Source organism: Dendrobates tinctorius, unplaced genomic scaffold (assembly GCF_039654945.1).
Source record: "Dendrobates tinctorius isolate UK_male_01 unplaced genomic scaffold, ASM3965494v1 ptg000043l, whole genome shotgun sequence".
NCBI classification, from domain to species: domain Eukaryota; kingdom Metazoa; phylum Chordata; class Amphibia; order Anura; family Dendrobatidae; genus Dendrobates; species Dendrobates tinctorius.
In genome coordinates this window covers 24,450,017-24,472,500 of record NW_027361711.1, presented here as the reverse complement: position 1 = coordinate 24,472,500, position 22,484 = coordinate 24,450,017, and the positions used below count along the sequence as shown (strand labels likewise).

Sequence of the window (22,484 nt, the reverse complement as noted above, 5' to 3'; positions counted from 1 at the left end):
TAGACACAGATCTAGAGAAAGAGATCGAGAGACAGAGAGCTAGAGAGAGATAGATAGATAAATAAATAGATAGATAGATAGATAGATAGATAGATAGATAGATAGATAGATAGAGCTACAGATGATAGATAGATAGATCTACAGATAATAGATAGATAGAGCTACAGATAATAGATAGATAGATCTACAGATAATAGATAGATAGATAGACAGATAGATCTACAGATAATAGATAGATAGATAGATAGATACATAGATAGATAAAAAGAAAAAAGCAACACAGAGAAGAAAAATCAATAGGGGTGCAGAGCCCTCCCAGGCATGTACTAAACTTTATTTGTAAGATCCAAAGGAAAAATGGAGGCAACACACTATTCAGATCCAGGGTTTAAAGGTGCTATGTTTTAATAGCCCATAACAGCGACGTTTCGGCTCATGAGCTATTAAAACTTAGCAACTTTAAACCCTGAATCTGAATAGTGTGCTGCCTCCATTTTTCCTTTGGATCATGGATAGATATAGAAAAAAAGACAAAAAGCAGCACAAAAAAAGATCGTTGGGTGCACAAGCCAGGCATATACCAAACCTTGTAAATATGTCCAAAAATTGAAGACAGCACACCAGTAGATAAAGATTCATGTGCAGTTTAATGGCCCTTGTGCAACGTTTTGGTCCAAGATGGGCCATTAAACTGCACATGAATTTTTATCTACTGTTGTGCCGTCTTCAATTTTTGGATAGATAGATAGATAGATAGATAGATAGATAGATAGATAGATAGATAGATAGATATGGGATAGATAGATAGATAGATAGACAGACAGACAGACAGATAGATAGGTAGATTTCTTTAAGCACATAAGAAGGATTTTTAGAAATGTATTGAGAATTATAACAAGTCTCTCCCCACCAAAAAAATATAAAAGTACTATTATAGATAGATTAGAATAGGGATTTCAGAGGATCTCATAAGGATTTTAGACACCGATTAAGCAATATAAAACATCTATTTATCTATCTATCCTATAGCTATCTATCTATTGATATACATTTCTTTTGTTGTTGACTTATTTTTACTTACTGCCTTTGTTCAGTTTAAATTTCAAGTAATATTTTCCACTTACTAGGAATTTTGATATAGGTCCTTAACCAAAAACATTTAACTATTTTTATTTTTCATTTTTTTGCAAGAACTATTGCTCAGGATTTCTTTTTTTTTTGTTGGCAAAAGTTTGTGATAAAATACAAAAATATGATTTCACTCACACGGTATAGTAAATGATTTACAATAGGTCTTGGTTAAAAAGAAATGATTACTTTTAATTTATGCCTTAAGTGCTGTCAATTGTGCAGTCAGTTCTACCCTAAAGATATGTAAATTCATATATATATATCACATAAAAAAGCCCCCAAAAAAGTAATCGATATCATGAGGATTATAATATTTTACTATTACAAATATGATATTAGTGGTTCTAATATTTTGCTATTATTTCTTGCAATCAGAATTATCCATCTGACCAGTAAATTGGGCATTTTCTTCGCTAAGGGAACACACAGTTTTAGACAAGACGAGATGCATTGAGGTTCATTGTAACAAGAGTTTAATTTAATTACAAATAAGAGATATATGAAATTATAACTCTTTAATAAAATATATACCATCTTACAAGATGTCCCTTTCAAAGGGATGAAGATGAGAATACAGGGTCAGTGGTTCGTGAGTTTCAGCAGTAAAACAAAAAAAATGCACAAACTATTAGACAGTATTTGATTCAGTGAGGGTAGTAGAAATTGTCCCCTTATTCTCTTCTGAAAGCCTACAAATAGGCGGAATCAGTGGCTAAAATCAGTAACACCCTCCAGTTAATGCAACTGTGATACAATGTATTGCTCATTTACACCATAGCTGATCTGTGTGAGGCAGGCACCAGTAATTGCTAAGGCACAGGATTTATTTAAGTCCCAAACATCACCCCTTCCCTGAATGAGGGAAATTATTACATAGGGTTTTGTATGGTGCTTGATGATTCTACACTGATTATAAACATTAAGTATAGTCTTTGGTTCCTTCTTGACATATACTTGCTGCTATGTACATTTTTTACACCAATGTCTCCATCAATGCGAATGTAAGGAGTGATAGGGGCATCTATGCAACCCTATTATAAATAAGTGATCTGTAAAGTAATACTACTACTTTGCTTCTCCTCCATTGCTACATAGTGTCTTTCAGTCACTCATTGTATGGCTGGTCTATGTGCAACACAGGCTATAAGGCACATGTGAGAGCAGGTCTTCACAATATGGGTGAGAGGATATCCACAGAGTGATCAACAGAGTCTTTGGTGCAGGTTGGTGCCAGATTGGGGCCCAACAGGTACCTTACAGGTTAGTCCATCTCCATGTACTGCTGGAGTCATCTCAAGATAGATGATACATGCTGTAGCCAACAGGAGTAGCATAGAGTCCTACAGGTGGGATGGGGAGAACAGGTCTGTGCAGTTGGTAAGATGACCCATACAGTGATGCTGCAGGTATAGGGGAGTTAATAGGGAAGGGTAAGCTAAAACCAGGTGGGAGCATTGGCTTTGCTGCCATCTTGAGTTTTTCGAGCTCAGCCTCTTGCAGTCTCTTGGCTTTGGCTCTGCGGTTCTGAAACCAGATTTTGACCTGGGTTTCTGTTAGATTCAATGAACTTGAGAATTCAGCTCTTTCCGCTATTGAGAGGTATTGCTTCTGGCGGAATTTACGCTCCAGGGCCAATAACTGGGAAGTGGTGAATGGAGTTCTGGGCTTCCTGTTGGTCTTGTGCTTCCTCAGGGTGCAGGTGGAGGGGCTGAGGTGTCCTGCGAAAGACATAGTCAGGTCAGACATCCGTCACACACAATGCACAGCAATAAGAGAGAGATAGGAAAAAGCTTCTGGGAACCCACATGGGCACATTAAAGGCCACTTTTTGTCTTGCATTTTTTTGGTTAATGATGCCTTTCTTTTGTTCGTTTAAATAGTGAGATATATGTTATTTGTCTAGCTTGGCCTCACACCACAAAATATATATTTACAGTATATCGAATGACAAATATAGTCCTCAATCATTAATTACTAGGGTCACACACATGCAAATCTCAATAGCTTTACTGCCTTCTAATAACACGTCAGATAGGAGACTCCTTAACTCTGTATAGTTTATACCATTGACACTCACAGATTATTGTTATCTGCCCTAAGTGTAGCTCATCTGACCGGGCTCATGTATAAATTCACTAAATAATCAAATATACATTTTATCTACTTATCTATTAACATTGTGTAGATTAATAGATAGCGGATGTGCGTGTTTGTGCATTTAGATAGACAAATATATTTAAAGAAGAAATTGGAAACGCATTGTAGAATGAACAATGGGTGCAAGACCCCCGAACAATTGTCGAATAAATAAGATAAACTTTTTCGTCTACAATGTTTTGGAGTGCTGCCTGCTTGTCTTATTTTTTAGATAGATATATAATAGATAGATAATAGATAAAGATAGATATGGGATGGATAGATAGATATTTAGATGGATAGATAGATAGATAGATAGATAGATAGATAGATAGATAGATACAGTAGATCACTATATAGTAATATAGAAATACAGATGCAGGAGAACTGCACAGTAACTTCAATAATCAAATATACATTTTATATATTTACCTAATAATATTATATAGATTAATATATAGTGTGGATAGAGAGATAGATAGATAGGTAGATAGATAATAAATAGATAGATAGATAGATAGATAAATAGATAGATAGATAGATAATAAATAGATAGATAGATAGATAGATATGGGATAGATAGATGATATATAGATAGATAGGGATAGATAGATGATAGATAGATAGATAGAATATGGGATAGACAGATAGAAAGACAGACAGATAAATAGATGATAGATAGATAGATAATAAATAGATAGATAGATATGGGACATATAGAAAGACAGACAGATAAAGATAGATAGTAGATAGATAATAAATAGATAGATGGATATAAATAAAAAGCAAAAAGCAGCACAAAATTGCAAAATGCAAAAGCCTTCCAGGCATGTACCAAAGCTTTAAACAGATCCAAGAAAAATCAAGGCAGCACACCAATAATTGGAAAAAATACGTTCAGTTTATTGGCCCATGTGCGACGTTTTGGTCCCAAGTGTGGACCTTTTTCAAGCTACATTTTATATTAATATATAGTGTGGATAGATATAGATCAGGAACTATTAATATACAAGGAGAGATGCAGGAGAGCTGCGCAGTAACTTGAACCCTGTGACTTTCATCAACTCAGGACTGCAATATTTGTGGATGCCAAAAAGTAAATGTAGTACTAGAAATGGCTTGACATGAACCTGTCTCTCTCAATATACATATCTATCTATCTATCTATCTATCTATATATATATATATACACACATACAAAATGAGATACGGATGATTAATGCAAGCCATTTCTGAACGCATATCCAGAAACTTCGTGACATTCAGTTGTAAGAACTAATCCAGTGATGTTTTCATGTTTTCTGGGATCCCACTCGTTTTCTTAGCCTATAACATCTTCTTTTTAGAATAATTGTCTGGTTCAGGTAAGTGCAAGAAGATGCAGAAAGAAGGAAAAAAGAAACAACACAGAACATAAAAAATGAGGAAATCTTTCTTGGGGAAGTTCGTTTTAAAAGCAGTAGTTCCAAATGCTTGATGAAGCTGAGACTAATTGCTCCTGCTTTCTCATCATTCCATCCCCGTGTTCTTCCTTCCCCAATGTCTCCTGCCATTAATCCAAACCGAAGAATGTGAGAACATAATAGAAGTTTTACCACTGTATTTGTATGAGCTGCTTTTTATACCTTTACCTTTCCTGGTATTTTAATAACCACTTTGCCGACTCCTTGGAAATAACAACTTTATTAAAGAAGTCAAACGTCACAGTAATGATCACTCTCACGAAAGGAATGATACACATGCTATGCTTTGATGACTTCGTATCTAATAACATTCATAATCGATATTTTATTAAACAGCAACGGATTTTTGATTGCTGCTCCTATACATTTTATCTTACGCTTTTCTTAATTTTTTTTTTATTTCAGCGCCCCACCAACCACTGTGACAAGATTTTAAAATTCTCTTTTTATTATTAAATATTTTGTAATGTATATCAATGTATTTGACTCATTTATTTAAATGAAAAAATAACAATCATCAGCCAGGAAACAATAAATACATTATTTATTTGCTCTCTGCTCTTCTACCCCACAAGAATGATATTAATATTAATTTTGTTGTAGTTGTTTCTTAGTGACAGCTTTTCAACTTTAAAGAACATTCCAGGGTGACTTAGAGATTAAGCTGTTCTTAAAGCTTTATTAGTACCCTGCTTGCATTTAATCGCATTTAGTACTTTTTCTTTGGATTGTTCCGTCAAGTCGATCTCAATTAAAGAATGTAACAGTCAAAGTTGTGGATTTATTTAACAAGTTTTTTTTTATTTATAGTGGAATTTTGAGAAACCGAATGTGATCCAAGCACATATATAACAGGACAATTAATGAGCAATTATGTAAAATCACATAATTAAATCTATCTGTAAGAAAATGAGTGTCTCTGTGGGACACAGGGCTCATGGTCCCATGTGTCTTAATTAGACAAGTGTCAGTGTTCTCCTCTTGATAAAGTCTGAGGATGGGGTGATGGCTGAGCATCAGGTATCAATGATGTCAGGGAGCAGGAAGTTGTTCCAGGCCTCATTGCAGGTGTACAGCACTCCCATCAGGACCCACTTCACCTACAAATTCCATACACATTCCATTTACTACAGATCTGGACCAGTTCTAGAAGCAGGGTCCACTTATAGGACCATGGCATGAAGAGTGATCATCAACCCTTCGTCTTCATCTATTGATCTGTTATGAAACTACCACTCTCAGTATTCCTTGACAGCTGGAAGTTGTATGGTTAAAAAAAAGTGGAGCTCATAAGCTAGGAGCCACAGCCATAATATAAAGGCCAAGGCTGTATGTAAAGTATAGCCTACTGCTCTCTGCTAACACATAGAAGAACGTTATGGCGACACCAAAAACTTACTCATACCTTTAATTCGGTGTCAAACTGTAAACTATTGTACATGTAATATCAGTCTCAATCCCCCCTTCTCTAGGTTATAATATAACTATACATAACAGACATATATTTATATTATAGTGTGCACTATGCCCCATGCAAGTAATAGGTTATTGGGTTAATTGCCGGCTGTGTTTTGACATTATTTCACTTTAGGGTATGACAGCTTAGTAAATCATATTTCTAAAACGTGTCTGGAAGGAAATGACTAATATAATGGAATTTAGGCTTGCATACAACGAATGGGGGATTGCAATATAGGGTGATGAATTGTGATGGCAGTTGTTAAAAATTGCAGTTTGGACTGGGTCTGAGAGTAAATGTAGTACATGTGCTTTACAAATCCAGTATCGCAGAGCTGAGGATAGATAGATAGAATTAGATAAATATAGATAACAGATATAATACATACTGTAGATAGATAGATAGATAGATAATACATAGAATTAGATAAATAGATAGATAACAGATATAATACATAGATAGATAATACATAGAATTAGATAAATAGATAGATAACAGGTATAATACATAGATAGACAGATATGGGATAGATAGATAGATATGGGATAGATAGATAGATAAAAATGGAGGCAGCACACCAATGCAGCAATTAAGAAAAATATTATAAATGTAAAGGCCCATAGTGGCCAGACTTCGGTGCATATGAGGACTTTTCTTAAGGCCTGAGAAATGTCCTCATATAGACTAAAATGTGGCCACTCTGGGGCTTTACATTTATAATATTCTTCAAGGCTTGAGAAAGGTCCTCATAATGACCGAAACGTGAACAACCATGGGCCTTGACATTTCGAACATGTCTGCCTCCATATATATATATTGGAGGAGAGCTTCTGCCTAGGAGGCGGTGCGCCCTTTTCTGCTGCTGCGCCCATACCTTTATTATAGATAGATAATGTTTGCAGCAAACCATCGTTTACAATCGGTGTCACTCCAATCCGTGGCGTTGTAGTCATTACATTTATTGCGGCTAATGATGCTGTAAAGTCAATAGGAGCAGTGTTCTACATGAAAAGCCTAGCAAGCCGCATGTCTCTTCTCAGTGGCTTATTAACTCTACACCACAAACCATCCCAACAATCCCTTTATTGTTTCAGCCCTCGACAAACACATGTACTGAAGTGCTCATCTGAAGATACCATGAAGATCTTAAATAAACATCCGGATCTCATGATTCTCCTCTGCCATGCGCCAGCCAAGCCATTGCTGTGTGCTGCAGATCAGCAAGGAAATAATAGGGCTACAACCAGTGAGCACTGCTGGCAGACCATGCAGGACCACTACAGTGCAAGTGCGGAGAGGGGCACTCTCACTGCTGGCTGCGGACTTGGCTCTGCACAGAAGGTCTACACACTTCAAACAGAGCTCATCCATCAAGTAAAATAAACCTGGAGTGACCAGTGTGAGATGTGAATGAATAAGGAGAGCATTAATAACCAGCACCTACAGGGAGCCTTAGATCGGGCTTAACCCATGCACTGCCACTCTGCTGGGGACCACTGTACAGCTAGCTGTGCTGGTGGGACGAGAAGGCCACAGAGATCTAGTTATTAGGGGTATTGATATCAGGGCATGCAGAGCAGCCAGGTTCAATTAGGAAGATGAAAGGGTCTGAATGGGCTGTACATGAAATCAGAGCCCTGCGCTGGAGATAGACATCTCCATGGCACCAGGAACATGAACTTACTTGGTGGAGGGGAATAGCTGCCTCCTTCCTTGGCCCATGCAGTCCCATCTTCTGAGTTTTCTGATTTCACAGAAGAAGTTTCAAAGTTTTTGGTAACCCCTGGAGGGCTGGGACTCTCTCTGCTCCCCAACCCTAGGTGCAGGTGTCTGGGGTTGCTGCTCGCTCCTGGAACCTCCAGGCCACGCAGATGGGACACTTCCTTAGGAATCCTCTTGTCAGCCATAAGGGCTTCCACGCTGAAAGGCAAGCTGGAGATCTTGATCTTGTGATCCTCCGATGGGGAATGGGTGGGATGCACCGAGCCCTCTTCATCGGAGCTTAGATCCTCCTTAATTTTCCTAGGCGATGACATGCTGGTCTTTGAGAGGGGAACCACACAAGATCCCCTTCCTGGCCAAGATCCCTGTGATGAAGGTAGCCCGGCAGTGTGGCGTCTGAGCCCGAGCTGCGCAGCCTGCACTCACTTCAAGGAAACTCAGGGAACTTTTTTTTTCTTTCCTCTTTTGAAAGCAGCTCCTCTGACAACCAACAGGAAACGCCCGGGTCGGGTGACGTCACCACTCCTCCTCTCCTGATTGGCTGAGGAGCTCTGATTCTAGGACTGAACAAAAAAAAGAGTTAAGAGAGCAAGAGAGAAAGAAAGAGAGCAAGAGGGAGTTAATTACCCAGGCTGCAAGCTGCGCTGTGTTATTAGTGATACCTGTAGGGCTGTAATCACAAGAAACTGAAAAGTCACTTGGGTAATTAAGTTTGATTATATGAAGAGGAAGCTCATATAACCAATTTTCTCTTTCTAGTCTCCGCTTTAAAGACTTCTTTCTTTGTAATGTCTTCATGTGTCTACATGTAAACATTTTAAGTATCATCTTGGCATTTAACTGATAGAGATACATTTGATATGTGACTGACTACAAGGACAGGGGGGCTTTGATGTCTGGGGCCTGTTAGGGTACTAGGACAGCAGGCTGAAGTCTTATTGATTTCTCTAGAAAATGACATTTACAGAAGAAGAGAAATCAGACTGCCACACAAGGTCACCAGTGCCCAGCCACAGAGGGGCCCAGCGCCTGGCCGAGCAGCCTGCCTATCGCTTCCATCAGAAAACAGTCTGAAAAAGAACGGCCCTTTCCACATGATTAATGAATTCCATCATTATCCCTCATTCAGAATATCCCCTAATTGTCGCCACAATTATACTAATGTGTTGCCATACATTCTGTCCCACAATTCATTACGCTCTAATAGCCCACTGTGGGATGTCTCCTGGCAGGCCCGGTACCTGGCACCTCTAGGGGGTGGACGGGGTACCCTAGGAGTGGGACCCACTGGTCACTGTGTCTCCAAATGTCCCATAGAGAAAGAAGGAGAGCGCAGCTCCCGAGATTACTGCAGACACTCTATACATATACATACATATATACATATGCACACTCTGCCACTTTAGGCGCGATATGATATTGATAATAAAAAGAGTAAAAGTCTCTTTAGGAATAATACATGGTGACCATGCAGCAGACCCCTGTTATATCACATAGTAAGAGCTACACTATAGTTCTATGTGCTACATTGATCGATCTCTTAATTCAATGTCATTACAGAGATTAAACTTGTCCTTCATCCCATTTCCGTCTCTAAAAAAAATACAATGTAATCTATTAATGTTAAAGTCGAATTTGTAGCAAGTAGAAAATGAAGGTAGAAAATGACTATAGTATTTTCAGGTATATGGATGTCACTGGTGTGCGGTGATAGTGGACTGCCCTATCTGCTCTGCCGGGTTCTTACAAGTACATTCGGCTTTCAGTTAGGCTTATTAATGGTTAAAATAGGCCCCCTAACCATAAGAGGAGTAGATATAAATGAGATATAGATCTGCATCTCTGCAGCTGCTGAAACTAGCAAAGTATAGGTAGGATGTGATTATCTATCTATCGATCTATCGATCTATCTATCTATCCCATATCTATCTATTATCTATTTACTATCTATCTGTCTGTCTATCTGTCCCATATCTATCTATCTATTTATTATCTATCTATCTATCTATCTATCTATCTATCTATCTATCTATCTATCTATATATCATCTATCTATCTATCCCATATCTATCTATCTATCTATCTATCTATCTATCTATCTATCTATCTATTATCTATCTATATATTATCTATCTATCTATCTATCTATCTATCTATCTATCCCATATCTATCTATCGATCTATCCATCTGTATTTAAAATTAAAATTTAAGGTGGAGAATATACCACACTCCTAAAATGCACATGCTAAGATTATATATATATATATATATATATATATATCATGCAATCATAGAAATATATATATACACTCTACATGCACATCTTTTTTATAATATTATATATTTTCAGAATGGTTTTGCACAAAGCTATGACTAATCCATTTTATTTTCTCCTACAAACATATAGCCTTATATGATAAGTCACAAGCATATATATAAGAGCTGAAGGAAAATACACTGGAGGACATACACACATACAGTATGTGTCGGCTATGTGCCATTTATATAGATGTAAAGATAGATGACGTTTATCTGCTCTGTTACATATGAATGTGAATGTATAGATAGATCACATTTCTCATTTATTACGATGTATAGATCCAATCCCATGCGATGCTGTATAGGCATCACTGATCCTAGAAGACCTCTCCCTATATATATATATACTTGGATGACATTTCCTCTGGTGTGCAGATCCACTCTGCGATGTCGTATAGACACTGCCGATTTTAGAAAATCTCCTCTCTCTGTCTTGTGTCTGTGTATCATACATAGAGGTGTACATAGATTAGTCTTCTCTCGGGAAATGTGCGAGCTCTACTTTCTATCGATGTGTTACACATAGCTGTATAGTTAGATGACATTTACCCACTGGTGCGACGTCGCATGGACAGTGATGGCTCTAGTCTAGAAGATCTGCTCTATGTGTTATACGTATAGCTAGCTGTGCGAAGTTGTATAGACAGATCTGATTGATTCCTGCAGTCTATATCGATGTATATCTGATCGTGCGATCCTGTCTAGACAGATCTGCTCTCTGTAGTTTTTATCGAAGTGATCGTGTGATCCTGTGCGATGTTATATAGACAGATCCGCTCTCTGTAGTTTATATCGATGTGTTATATATATATATATATATATATATATATATATATATATATATATAGATGATCGTGTGATCCTGGGCGACGCTGCATAGGAAACACTGGGTCTATCAGATCTGATCGTGCCTGTGACTGGTAGAAGCTTAACCCCTCGGTGCCAGGGTCAGTGACAGCTCGGGCTACCAGCCGGGCGGCTCCGGTGCCATCACCAGCACCAGAGTGTGTTGGCAGCAGCCATCGTCAGACAGCTGTCAGTGGCCTCTAGCCCTCGGATGGCCGCTCTCACACTCTGGGATACGGCCGGGAGGGTGATTAGCCCTCGGCCCCAGCCCCAATTATCCACCCCTGTGTCTCTTCCTCCGCAGGGTAATGAGCGTCTCTCAGCCGGCCACTGGGGATGGAGGAACACAGGCTGAGTCCGTGGGAGTCAGGCGCTGGGAGGGGGAGGGGGCCGGGGATGAGGGGGAGGCAGCAGACGGAATGAGGCTATTTGCAGGCGCCAGGAGCGGCGAGATGAAAGGCAGACTCCTGGGGGAAGCGGCTGCTGAGTACAAGCGGCTCCAGCAGCCTGTGCAGCGGCGTCCCTGCCAGTCCCGCCCCGGTCCCCAGGGCTTGTGCTGCGGCCGTCCCCTGGCCGCGCCCACCGCTCTCCTCACCCCACAGGGGCAGGAAGCGCCCTCAATAAGGATGTAATAATGGCATTAGCGCTCATTAATCACCATATTGCCTGGCGGAGCAGCGTTAACCCCTCCGTGCGCGACACTAGATGGCGGAGAGCAGCGAGTACGTGTCCGGAGCGCCCAGCTTTCTCCAGGCGGCGACCTGTCACGGAGCCGGGACTGCGGGAACCCTGTGACTGCTGGGCAGCTGCTTCAGAGTCCATACACACACGGTCGTGCCCTGACAGCAGTTCTGGGCCGGCTTTGTATTGCTGAGGTGTACAGCCGGCTTTATAGATCACCTCACAGTCCCAGCATATGACAGAAAATGCCGGAACCTAAGCCCGGCTTCCCTCAGAAAAAAAGGCGGTATTTTACCTCAGGAGGCTTGGCTGACGGTCTAGCTGTCATTTTTACGCTTGCCGTCTTTTATCAACTATACATTGTTCGCACACTGCGTTTTCCAGTGTCACCGAGCCAAGCAAATGAGACTTCCTTGCTGCTTACTTTTTTCTTTCCATACTTTTTTGAACCCTCATAGCGTTTTTTTTTAATCCGCCATATTTCAATTCTTTCAGTGTATTTTACCCATTCAAATAATTAGAAAAAAATAAGTAAACCCCTCTAAAGTGCAGTTATTTTATGTGGTGAGTATTTTTTACCTCAGTGTTTGTCACCCGACACCATGAATCCCCCTGAAAGAGATGTTTAGACGACGCGCCCACCACCAGGATTTGGGGAGATATTTTGCAGCATTTCTGCCGCCATCAGGTGAATTAGGTTTTCTGCGTTTTTTTTTTCCATAGTTTATGTTTTTAGCCCTGAGAAATTGACATGTTAGGGATCTCAGATACCCACCACAGGACAGCTCACGCTATGTGAAAAAAAGAAACAAAAAGCCCTCCGGGCATAAGATCTCCTTAAGGCCTCATTCACACGACCGTTTTGCACAGAGGTGTTGTATCCATTTTTTTCACAAATGCAACACATACCCATTATAATCTATGCTGCTGCTCACATGTCCATTTTTTTCCGGCAGCACGGATGAAAAGTACCAATATAAAGTCAATAGGTCAGTGAAAAACACGTCCAGCACACGGATGGCATCGGTACAGTCCATGTGTGCCGCTAACTATAGACCTGTCTCTAATCTTCCCTTCATCTCTAAACTCCTGGAACGCCTGGTCCACTCCCGTCTTATCCGCTATCTCTCAGATAACTCTCTTCTCGACCCCCTCCAATCCGGTTTCCGCTCTTTACACTCTACTGAAACTGCCCTCACTAAAGTCTCTAATGATCTACTAACAGCTAAATCAAAGGGTCATTACTCCATGCTAATTCTCTTGGATCTCTCTGCAGCAATCGACACTGTGGATCATCAGCTCCTCCTCGCTATGCTCCGTTCCATTGGCCTCAAGGACACAGTTCTCTCCTGGTTCTCCTCCTATCTCTCTGACCACTCCTTTACTGTATCTTTTGCCGGTTCCTCCTCCTCTCACCTTCCCCTTACTGTTGGGGTTCCTCAAGGATCGGTTCTAGGCCCCCTCCTCTTCTCTTTGTACACTGCCCCTATTGGTCAAACAATCAGTAGATTTGGTTTCCAGTACCATCTCTATGCTGATGACACCCAATTATACGCTTCTTCTCCTGACATCACACCAGCCTTTCTAGAAAACTCCGGCGATTGTCTAAACGCTGTGTCTAACATCATGTCCTCACTATACCTGAAACTGAGCCTGTCAAAGACTGAACTCCTTGTGTTTCCTCCCTCTACTAATGCACCTATACCCGACATTGCTATTTCCGTGTGTGGTTCTACTATTACTCCCCAGCAACATGCCCGCTGTCTTGGGGTCATACTTGACTGAGCTTTCCTTCTCCCCCCACATTCGATCACTGGCTCGCTCTTGTCATCTGCACCTCAAAAACATTTCTAGAATTCGACCTTTTCTTACTTTTGACTCTGCAAAAACTCTTACTGTTTCTCTTATTCATTCTCGTCTCGACTATTGTAACTCTCTTCTAATTGGTCTCCCTCTTACCAAACTCTCCCCTCTCCAATCTGTCTTGAATGCTGCAGCCAGGATCATATTCCTCACCAATCGTTACATCATTACACCGATGCCTCTACCTTGTGCCAGTCATTACACTGGCTACCCATCCACTCCAGAATTCAGTGTAAACTTATTACCCTCACCCACAAAGTCCTCCATGGCTCAGCATCACCCTACATCTCCTCCCTTGTCTCAGTATACCACCCTACCCGCTCCTCCGCTCTGCTGATGACCTGAGGTTAGCATCCTCAATAATCAGAACCTCCCACTCCCGTCTCCAAGACTTTACACGTGCTGTGCCAATTCTTTGGAATGCACTTCCCAAGTCAATACGAATAGTCCCCAATCCCCACAATTTTAAGCGTGCCCTGAAAACGCATTTATTCAGACTGGCCTATTCCCTCAGCACATTAACCTAATCGATCCCTGTGTGGCACAGCCAAAAGTTTTTACCATAACCAGATTCCCCGCATCATGTTCCCACATGCTTTATGCATCCATTAGCCCTCTGTGTCTGTACTGTTACACACTTAACATTATGGCTGGTCCATACAATCAGGGCAACTGTTACCACCCACCTTTCGTGTCTACCTCTTTCCTCATAGACTGTAAGCTTGTGAGCAGGGCCCTCATTCCTCTTGGTATTTGTTATAATCTATGTGATTATTGTTATGCTGTAATGTCTATTGTCTGTACAAATCCCCTCTGAAATGTAAAGTGCTGCGGAATATGTCGGCGCTATAGAAATAAAATTTATTATTATATTATTATGTGATATCTGCATTTAACATTGCAAAGGATGGGAGAAGCGCTGTCATTCATTAGTCATCTATCCGTGAAAAACACTGATGATAAAAAGGGACACATGGATGACACCCTGATGGTAAAAGGGACACACGGATAACACCATGATGGTAAAAGGGACACACGGATGACACCCTGATGGTGAATGGAAAGAGGACGGCCTTCTTCCGGCAGTGCCGTGGGGTAAGACAGGGCTGCAGCCTGAGCCCAACTCTATTTAACATCTACATAAATGGACTGGCAGCGGCCCTGGAATCCTCCTCTGCCCCAGGTCTCAGCCTGCACGACCGAGAGGTGAAGATCCTGCTGTATGCAGATGACCTCCTGCTGCTTTCCCCAACCGAGAGAGGCCTCCAAGATAGCTTGGCCGTGCTGGAAACATTCAGCACCACATGGGCGCTGCCCATCAACCAAAAGAAGACCAAAGTCATGGTGTTTCAAAAGAGGAGTTCTAAAGAAACCTCCATTTCCTCCCTCACACTAAATGGTGCCACGCTAGAGAAGACAAGCAGCTATACCTACCTCGGTCTGGAGCTAAGCCAAACCGGGTGCCTCAAGCAAGCAGCAGAGACCCTGAAAGGGAAAGCATGCAGAACCTTCTATGCCATCAGAAGACAAATGTACCACCTCAAACCACCGGTGAGAGTCTGGCTCAAGATATTCGACAGCATCATCACACCTATACTGCTATATGGCAGCGAGGTATGGGGTCCAGCAACCTATCCAGACCAGAAAAAGTGGGATTCCAGCCCAACCGAAGTCTTCCATCTGGAGTTCTGCAAATATCTCCTCCAGGTACATCGCAGCACCTCAAACATAGCCTGCCGGGCAGAGCTGGGCCGATTCCCCTTATGGCTCACTATACACAAGAGGGCGCTATCACACCAGGTGCATATACAGAACAGCAACCCCAGCTCCTACCATCATAAAGCCCTGCTGAGCCAGAGCCAAGAGCAAGCCAGGAACCTCGGCAGCCAGCTCAACCAAAGTCAGCAACACACCCTAACTAAAGCCCAAATAAAAGAGATCTCAGAGAGCTGCAAGATGCAATACATAGAGGGTTGGAAGAATGAATTGGAGAACTCCCAGAAACTCACCATCTACCGGTCACTGCGGAGGGACTACACACTGGCTCCATACCTGGAAAGGCTACGCCACCCCAAAGACAGGCAGACCCTGAGTATATACAGATTAAGCGCCCACAACCTAGAGGTGGAAACAGGGCGGCACCGACAGACATACAAGCCACGAGAGAACAGACTGCCAGCACTGCCAGCAGGGGGCTCTGGAAGATGAGGTGCACTTCCTGCTGCACTGCAACAAATACTCAGCAGTGAGGGACTCCCACTTCCAGAAACTTACGACCCATACCCCAGACTTCCCATCCATGGACGAGGAGAGGAAACTCTGCATCCTACTGGGGGAAGAAGAATCAATGGTGGAGGTCGCCGCCCAATATGTCACCACATGTCATAAGATGAGAGGAACTAAAGACCTCCAAATGGACAATCACTCCCCAAATTTTGCCCCCAACACCCCATCCCCACTACCCTAATCCACTCCCCTGCCACACTTGTCTTTTTGCTTTGGCAACACTAATTGTATTTTGGTCCTGCCAATAAAGCCTATTTGAATTTGAATTGAATTTGAATGAGAGAGAGAGAGAGAGAGAGAGAGAGAGAGAGAGAGATGAATTTTGTCCGGCACCCAGAAAGAATTTCGGGTTAAATCAGTGTCTGGAGGATCCGCCAGAGAAAAAAACGTTGCAAGCTCCGTTTTGAAATCTTTGAGGATGGTGACGGACAGCAACTTTTGGCGGATCCTCACAAAAAACGGATGCAACGGACAGCAATCCGTCACAATCCGCCATTAATGCAAGTCAATGGGGAAAAAAACGGATCCTCAAAAGAAAATTGAGGATCCGTTTTTTTCAAAACCTGGCGGATTGTGACTGATTGTAAAAAACGGAAGTGTGAAAGAGGCCTAAGGTGTCGTGTGGGGGTCGGATTCATCATTTGCATTTTGTTCAAGTAATTTTCTTTTTTAACTTGTGTTTCTTACGCCAAATTCATCAAAATAGCGCATGCGGTTCATGAATTTTGCCCAATGCCCGAAATTGTTTTTTTTTGCCTATTTTTTCAACTTTTTGGTGCAAAAACTTACATGCAACATTTTAGCTGGCATACATAAGGTCAATCCAGGGGGGGGAGGCTGGAGTTGAGTTGTGCCAATTTTCTTTTTTTTTTAAAGTTGCATTTCATGAATCTGTCTAAAACATGGAAAATTAATTGCCATAGAAATCAGAAAAACATCCATTAATGCAATTTTGTCAAAATGTTTGTGTAAATCGCTTTGAAAAGTCAGAAAGTGTTTGCGCAACTCAAAACTCAACAAAAAAAATTGCATCTGTTGGCGTTTTCCCAACAGTTTCTCCTAGCGCTGCCAAAAAGGGCAAAAATTTGGGACGTAGATGGGTGCAGTGGGAAAATGAACCACAGCTCCTCTAATTCCTTATGCAAGAAATGTTACCCTAGTCTAGTACTGGAGTAAGATTTTTGGCGTGGTACGGAGAAGCACACATCACTTTTCAGATGCTCCTTATTCACTCTACCTCTCAATGAATCACGAACACTTGACTCCTCCATGCTCCCTTATCAAGACGGGTGAGAAAATTGCCATTCTTGATGGGCCTAATTAAACCACAAAAAACATTTTGCCACTTTTTCAAAAAGTTGCATTTTATGAATATGACTAAAACATCTGGAAAAGACACAATGACATAAAAGCAAGAAACTAGACCACAAAAGGCAACTTGAAAAAATGGCGCAAATTATTTGATGCAAATTACGAACTCACTAATTGAAAGATATTCATGCAGAAAAATCTGTCTGACAGAAATGCAATGAAGAATTGGGCCCTCAGTGTGAATAACCCTTATGGTACAGTATGTAGACAAGGTCGGCGTACTCCCAGCGATTTTCCAGGAAATACATTTTTCATGAAAACACTGACAACTTTTGAGGTGTCTTTGACGCTGGCATTTTTTTCTTTCATGTTTTATATGTTTTATATATTAATTGTGAGCGTCATCCAAGCAGAAGAAGCCACAAGAATGTACTGGTGAATTATTTTAACCACTTCATGTCTTTGTCTTTGAAGACCTTAAGAAAGACAGAACATATGCATCTTACAGTTCCAGTAAAGTGTATGGGATGCCTAGAAATCTCATGCCCATTGTTCCTTTTTGTTAGGCCTCATTTTGCACTAAATATGCGTTTTATTTGCGGATTTATCTCAATGACTTCAATGAAATGAGAAAAATCCAAAGGTAAACAACTAATGTAATCCACACATGACCATATCACTAATGTTTTATTAAAGCTAAGTAATAGGAAGTATCCAAAAGCAATTTTATTTAAATCCTGACATATCAAAATTATGGAAAAAACTACAATAGAAATGCAAAAAAAAGACACACTCAGAAACTCGGTGAAAAAACCTGAGTGACCTAATTTGTGCAGAAATTCTACAGAAAGTCTACAACATTAAAAATGCACTAAAACGCTAATCGTGGGAACTTGACTTTAATGGTGTGTTCACACTGTCTTTTTCCAAAGTTTAAAAGCTTTGTGTTTTCAAGCGTAAGATGTTTCATAATACTGTCTCAGGAGTTTTATAAACCTGAATAATCTTTTGCTAGTATTTATTTTGCTATTCCTGAGCATTTTTTCCAACATTTTTTTCCACTCATATTCTCTTGCTCATTTGTCCAGCATTCTTTCCTAGTGTTTTCTTAGCATTTTTTTTATCTCTATTAATCAAATAAATAAATGCTAGCATTTTGTTAGGCTGAAGTGCTAAAAAAATGGCGCAAATATATGCTAGGGTGTGTTCCAGGCATCTTTTCAGCTTCCCATTGACATATATTGTAAGTAGCAAGCGTCTGCCTGCAGGAAAACACCTGAAAAATAAACATTACTTATGTTATGGTCATTCTTTTAACTTTTACTTTTTACAGTTTTTTCACATAATGGAAGGAAAAAAGCCCAGTGAAAAAACACAGATTTTTAAGGAGTCTTTAAAGCTGGTTTGTTGTGAAAAATCCCTGAAAAATTGATCAAAAAATGCTTCAAAGACTCTTGTTTTTTTTTCTAATGGAAAATGATTTACTGGTCAGTGGTCATATGTTCAAACTTTTGAGCATATTTCTAACACTTCATGTTTTGAAAAATGCATAGTGAGAGAATAAAGAGTGTATGCTGCTTCTTTGAGGTGTCTTCCAATTGAAAATGCTCGAAAACAAGCCACCTTCCAGTCAAAAAACTGCAGAAAATACATCAAGAAAAATTAGCAAAAACACTTAAAATCTCTTCAAACTTTCTTCAGAAAATGCTCTAGGAAGCAAAAACACCAGAAAGAAAAACCCCTTCCCAATGAATGTATTTTCCGAAGTGGTTTTCCAATAGAGAACTCATAGACCCTGATTATTCAAAGCTTTTTCTTTGAAAAGTAAAATATTTTGAAAATTTTGCCTACTTTCACATTTTTTTAGCCCAGCTACATCAAATTGGGTGGAGCTGGGATTAAATGGCGTGTGATGGGGCATAACACCTCACACTTGTCAAATTCATGACAATCATTGACATTCATTGTGTCACAAATCTTTTTCCTTTCCCTGACCACAATAAAATTTGCGGTGCAACACATGGAGGTGCATACCACTTTGTACCTTGCACTCCACCCCAATTCCTTATCAAGACCTATGTGAAAAACTAGTTCAACGATTTATCCATTCTTTACTGCATTTGAAATTGGACGGACATTACATACCATGTCTAAGCTGTCAGTGTCTAAACTTATTAGCAGATGGTGTTTGCATGACATTGGGCTTTGAGTCACCACACAACTTCTCACAAAAGATATCATGTTGCAGAGCAAAATGGCAATTGAGGTTGGAATGGAGTTCTATCCTCTTCAGCAATGAGTCTTGCTTTTGTCTTGGATGCAGTGATAGCCAGAGATTAGTCTGGTGAAAAGAGGTCTTCACGAGACAACGTCACACCAGTCCTACTCCTGAAATTATGGTGCCACACCCTTCTAGTCTTCATTCAGATTCGAATTAAATTGATTATGTCATGGAACAAGTGGTACGGCCATTTCTCCAAAATGATCCAGGATTCATTTTTCAGTACAACAAGGTCAGGCCGCATGTTGCTTGTGCTACTTTGAGCAGTCTGAGTGGCCTAAACCTGATACCATAGCCAGTAGCATCTCTGGACGTGTCTGCTGTCGAGGACATCTGGGACATAATTCATCAGGAGTTGGAAAGGGATCCACAAGCAGCGACGTTGATGAATTTACCTGTCCAAGTGTGTTCAGCATGGCAGAAAATTTCTCAAACAACCATTCACAACCTAACTGATATTATTCCAAGGTGTGTATTTCTCCATGTGGCTCTCGCACTTGATATTGATTCACGTGAGATGTTTTGAAACTTTTGTTTCCATTTGTTATCAGTTACATATCATTAACTTTTCTATGGGTCCTGTTATTAGCAATTTACATTTCGAAGACTGTATATAGATACATTGGTTGATCATGTAGGATCTGAAGAAAAGATTAATTAGTAAGTATGCTGGCAATTTAGACTGTCAAAAAGGTTATACCATTTTCAGAGTTGAGATCCTCCACATGTACCAAAACCCTCCAAAAAAAAAAAATGCTAACATACCATTCTAAAAATTTCTATCTAACATACTATCACTTTAATGTCACTGTCACACTATCAGTATTCGGTCTGTATTTTACCTCAGCCAAAATAAGGAGTGGAACAATCAGAGGAAAAGTATAATAGAAACACGTCACCACTCCTGGATTTATCACCCACTCCTGGTTTTGGTTTACAAATACTGATGTAAAATACTGACCAAATACTGAACATGTGAACATGGCCTTAATCAAAGTGTTTCCTAGCTTTTCCTATTGGTTTGGTCAATTTGTGGATTATTGAATATATAACAGATATTTTTTACAGCGTACTAAATTTCAGAACTGTAAATATATATCAATAGTGTTAACTTTTTATTAGCGCTCACCAGCACATGGCAGCACGTCTGTGTAATAAGCGACGCTAACCTCAGTACATGTAATATATCATTATGTGAGTGATATGTTGCCATCTGTGTAACATTTTATTAGCTATCTGCTTAAAATCAATCTGCTCTTGGGAAATGCCATAATGAAATTCATGCACTCTGCAAAAGTACAGCCCATTTTCCCACAATTACAGCCCCTTCATGTCTTGTGTCTCCCTTTGTATTGCTGGATCACTAGGGTGTTGTTGTTGTTAAATGTAATCACGGGGAACAGATGTTGAAATTCTGCCAAAATATTTGAACACACAGTGATAAGCACCTTTGTCATTTAAATCACTGACAGCAAACACAGGTCTTTGTGAATTAGGACACACCAGGAGAGAAGGGATTTTGAAAGTAGTGTGGTATGCATTGAGTTGTGCAGAAAAGAAAGGACAAATTATTATTAGTTCTAAACAGCTTCTCTATTTCTATCCATTCTTTGAAAAGCAGTGAGACTAGGTAATATTATAATATCCATCATTGTATTAGCTTACTCATGTCCAGGGTCCTCTCCCGTCTGTACCAGTCTGTCATTGTTAGTTTGTTTACTGTCATATTTGTATTTTGATGTCACCCCTTCTCATGTACAGCACCATGGAATCAATGGTGCTATGCAAATAATAATAATAATAATAATAATAATAATAATAATAATAATAATGTCCAACCGGAACATGAGGGGTCTGTGTGGCAGGCTAGATATGTGATAAAGGTAAATTATAACAATATGTACAGTAGAAGGAAGCCAGCACACCAAAAAAATATGTTATCCTCCAGAGCGATTGCCTTGATTGGAAACAACTAAGATCCTGCTCGGTTGGAGATAAAATCTTGAACTTTGATAATAGATTCTAAAATCATGGTTAATTCCAAGGACTGTCCATCAGAAATAACACCAACGCATTTGTTGTGCATATAACAACCTTACTTATGGTGTGCCCATGTGCTACTTGCCATGAGTAAGGGTGCTATATGCACCAGATATTACTTATGGATGGATCTTGGGTGTAACTATGAATTTATAATCTACTGATAGAAGTTCAAGATTTTATCTCCATTTGAGCAGGATCTATCCTTGTATCTTCCTATAACAAAGGCACAATATTTATATTCTGAATTCCTATGAATTTGTGAGTTACTAATCTTTAATATATTTTATATTTTTACTATTACACTTGTGTGTGCATACATTGTTCTCCATGTTTGGTGTAAAGGTGGTTTTACACTAAGCGATATCGCTAGCAATATCGCTAAAACGTCACCGGTTTTGTGACGTTATAGCGATATTGCTAGCGATATCGCTATGTGTGATACTTACCAACGACCGGCTCCCCCGCTGTCCATCGCTGATCGCGCGAGAATGTCCGGGTCCATTTCTCGTCGGGCGCTTCCTGCTGAGACTTCCTGCTGTGACGACGAGCGACGCGTGGAGGCGGGCGGGAGGACGTCAGGATCGCTGTGTGTGAAAGGTGAGTATCGTGCGCTGCGTCGCTGCTGCATCGCTGTGAGATCTTTCTGTATGAAAGCTCACTAGCGATCATTTAGCGATGCACCAGCGATCCTGACCGGGTCGGATCGCTGGTCGGATCGCTGGTGCATCACTAAATGTAAAAGGGCCTTAAGTTTAATATGGTTCAATGTGGAACATGCTGTTATAAAGAAGTTAATTGATTAGACTTAAACCTGTTGTGCAGTCTGCTTCAGATGACATTTTCAGATGTCTATGGCATAGCCATCTAGTTTTTTTTTTTTTAATAATCTTCAACATATATAGCCTTTTTTAAGTGGAAAATCATATCACAGCGCATTTTAGC

At 40.3% G+C, this 22,484-nt stretch overlaps 1 protein-coding gene across 1 annotated transcript; it reads right to left on the bottom strand.

Annotated features, from left to right (window-relative positions):
• Nucleotides 1-1,587: 1,587 nt before the first annotated feature.
• MSX2 (msh homeobox 2) lies at nt 1,588-8,372 on the bottom strand. The gene is made up of 2 exons (XM_073575240.1): nt 7,874-8,372; nt 1,588-2,849 (listed from the first exon to the last, which is right to left on the bottom strand). Exons 1-2 carry the CDS (start codon nt 8,223-8,225, stop codon nt 2,425-2,427), a joined length of 777 nt encoding a protein of 258 aa, XP_073431341.1. The 5' UTR covers nt 8,226-8,372; the 3' UTR covers nt 1,588-2,424.
• Between the last annotated feature and the right edge of the window lie 14,112 nt (nt 8,373-22,484).

What these genes read in the sequence shown, in the direction of transcription:
- MSX2 (XM_073575240.1), bottom strand. Translation starts at nt 8,225, where the DNA reads ATGTCATCGCCTAGGAAAATTAAGGAGGATCTAAGCTCCGATGAAGAG. An exon ending in CAGCTATTCCCCTCCACCAA is followed by an intron (nt 2,850 to 7,873) that starts GTAAGTTCATGT and finishes TGTCTTTCGCAG; the next exon opens with GACACCTCAGCCCCTCCACC.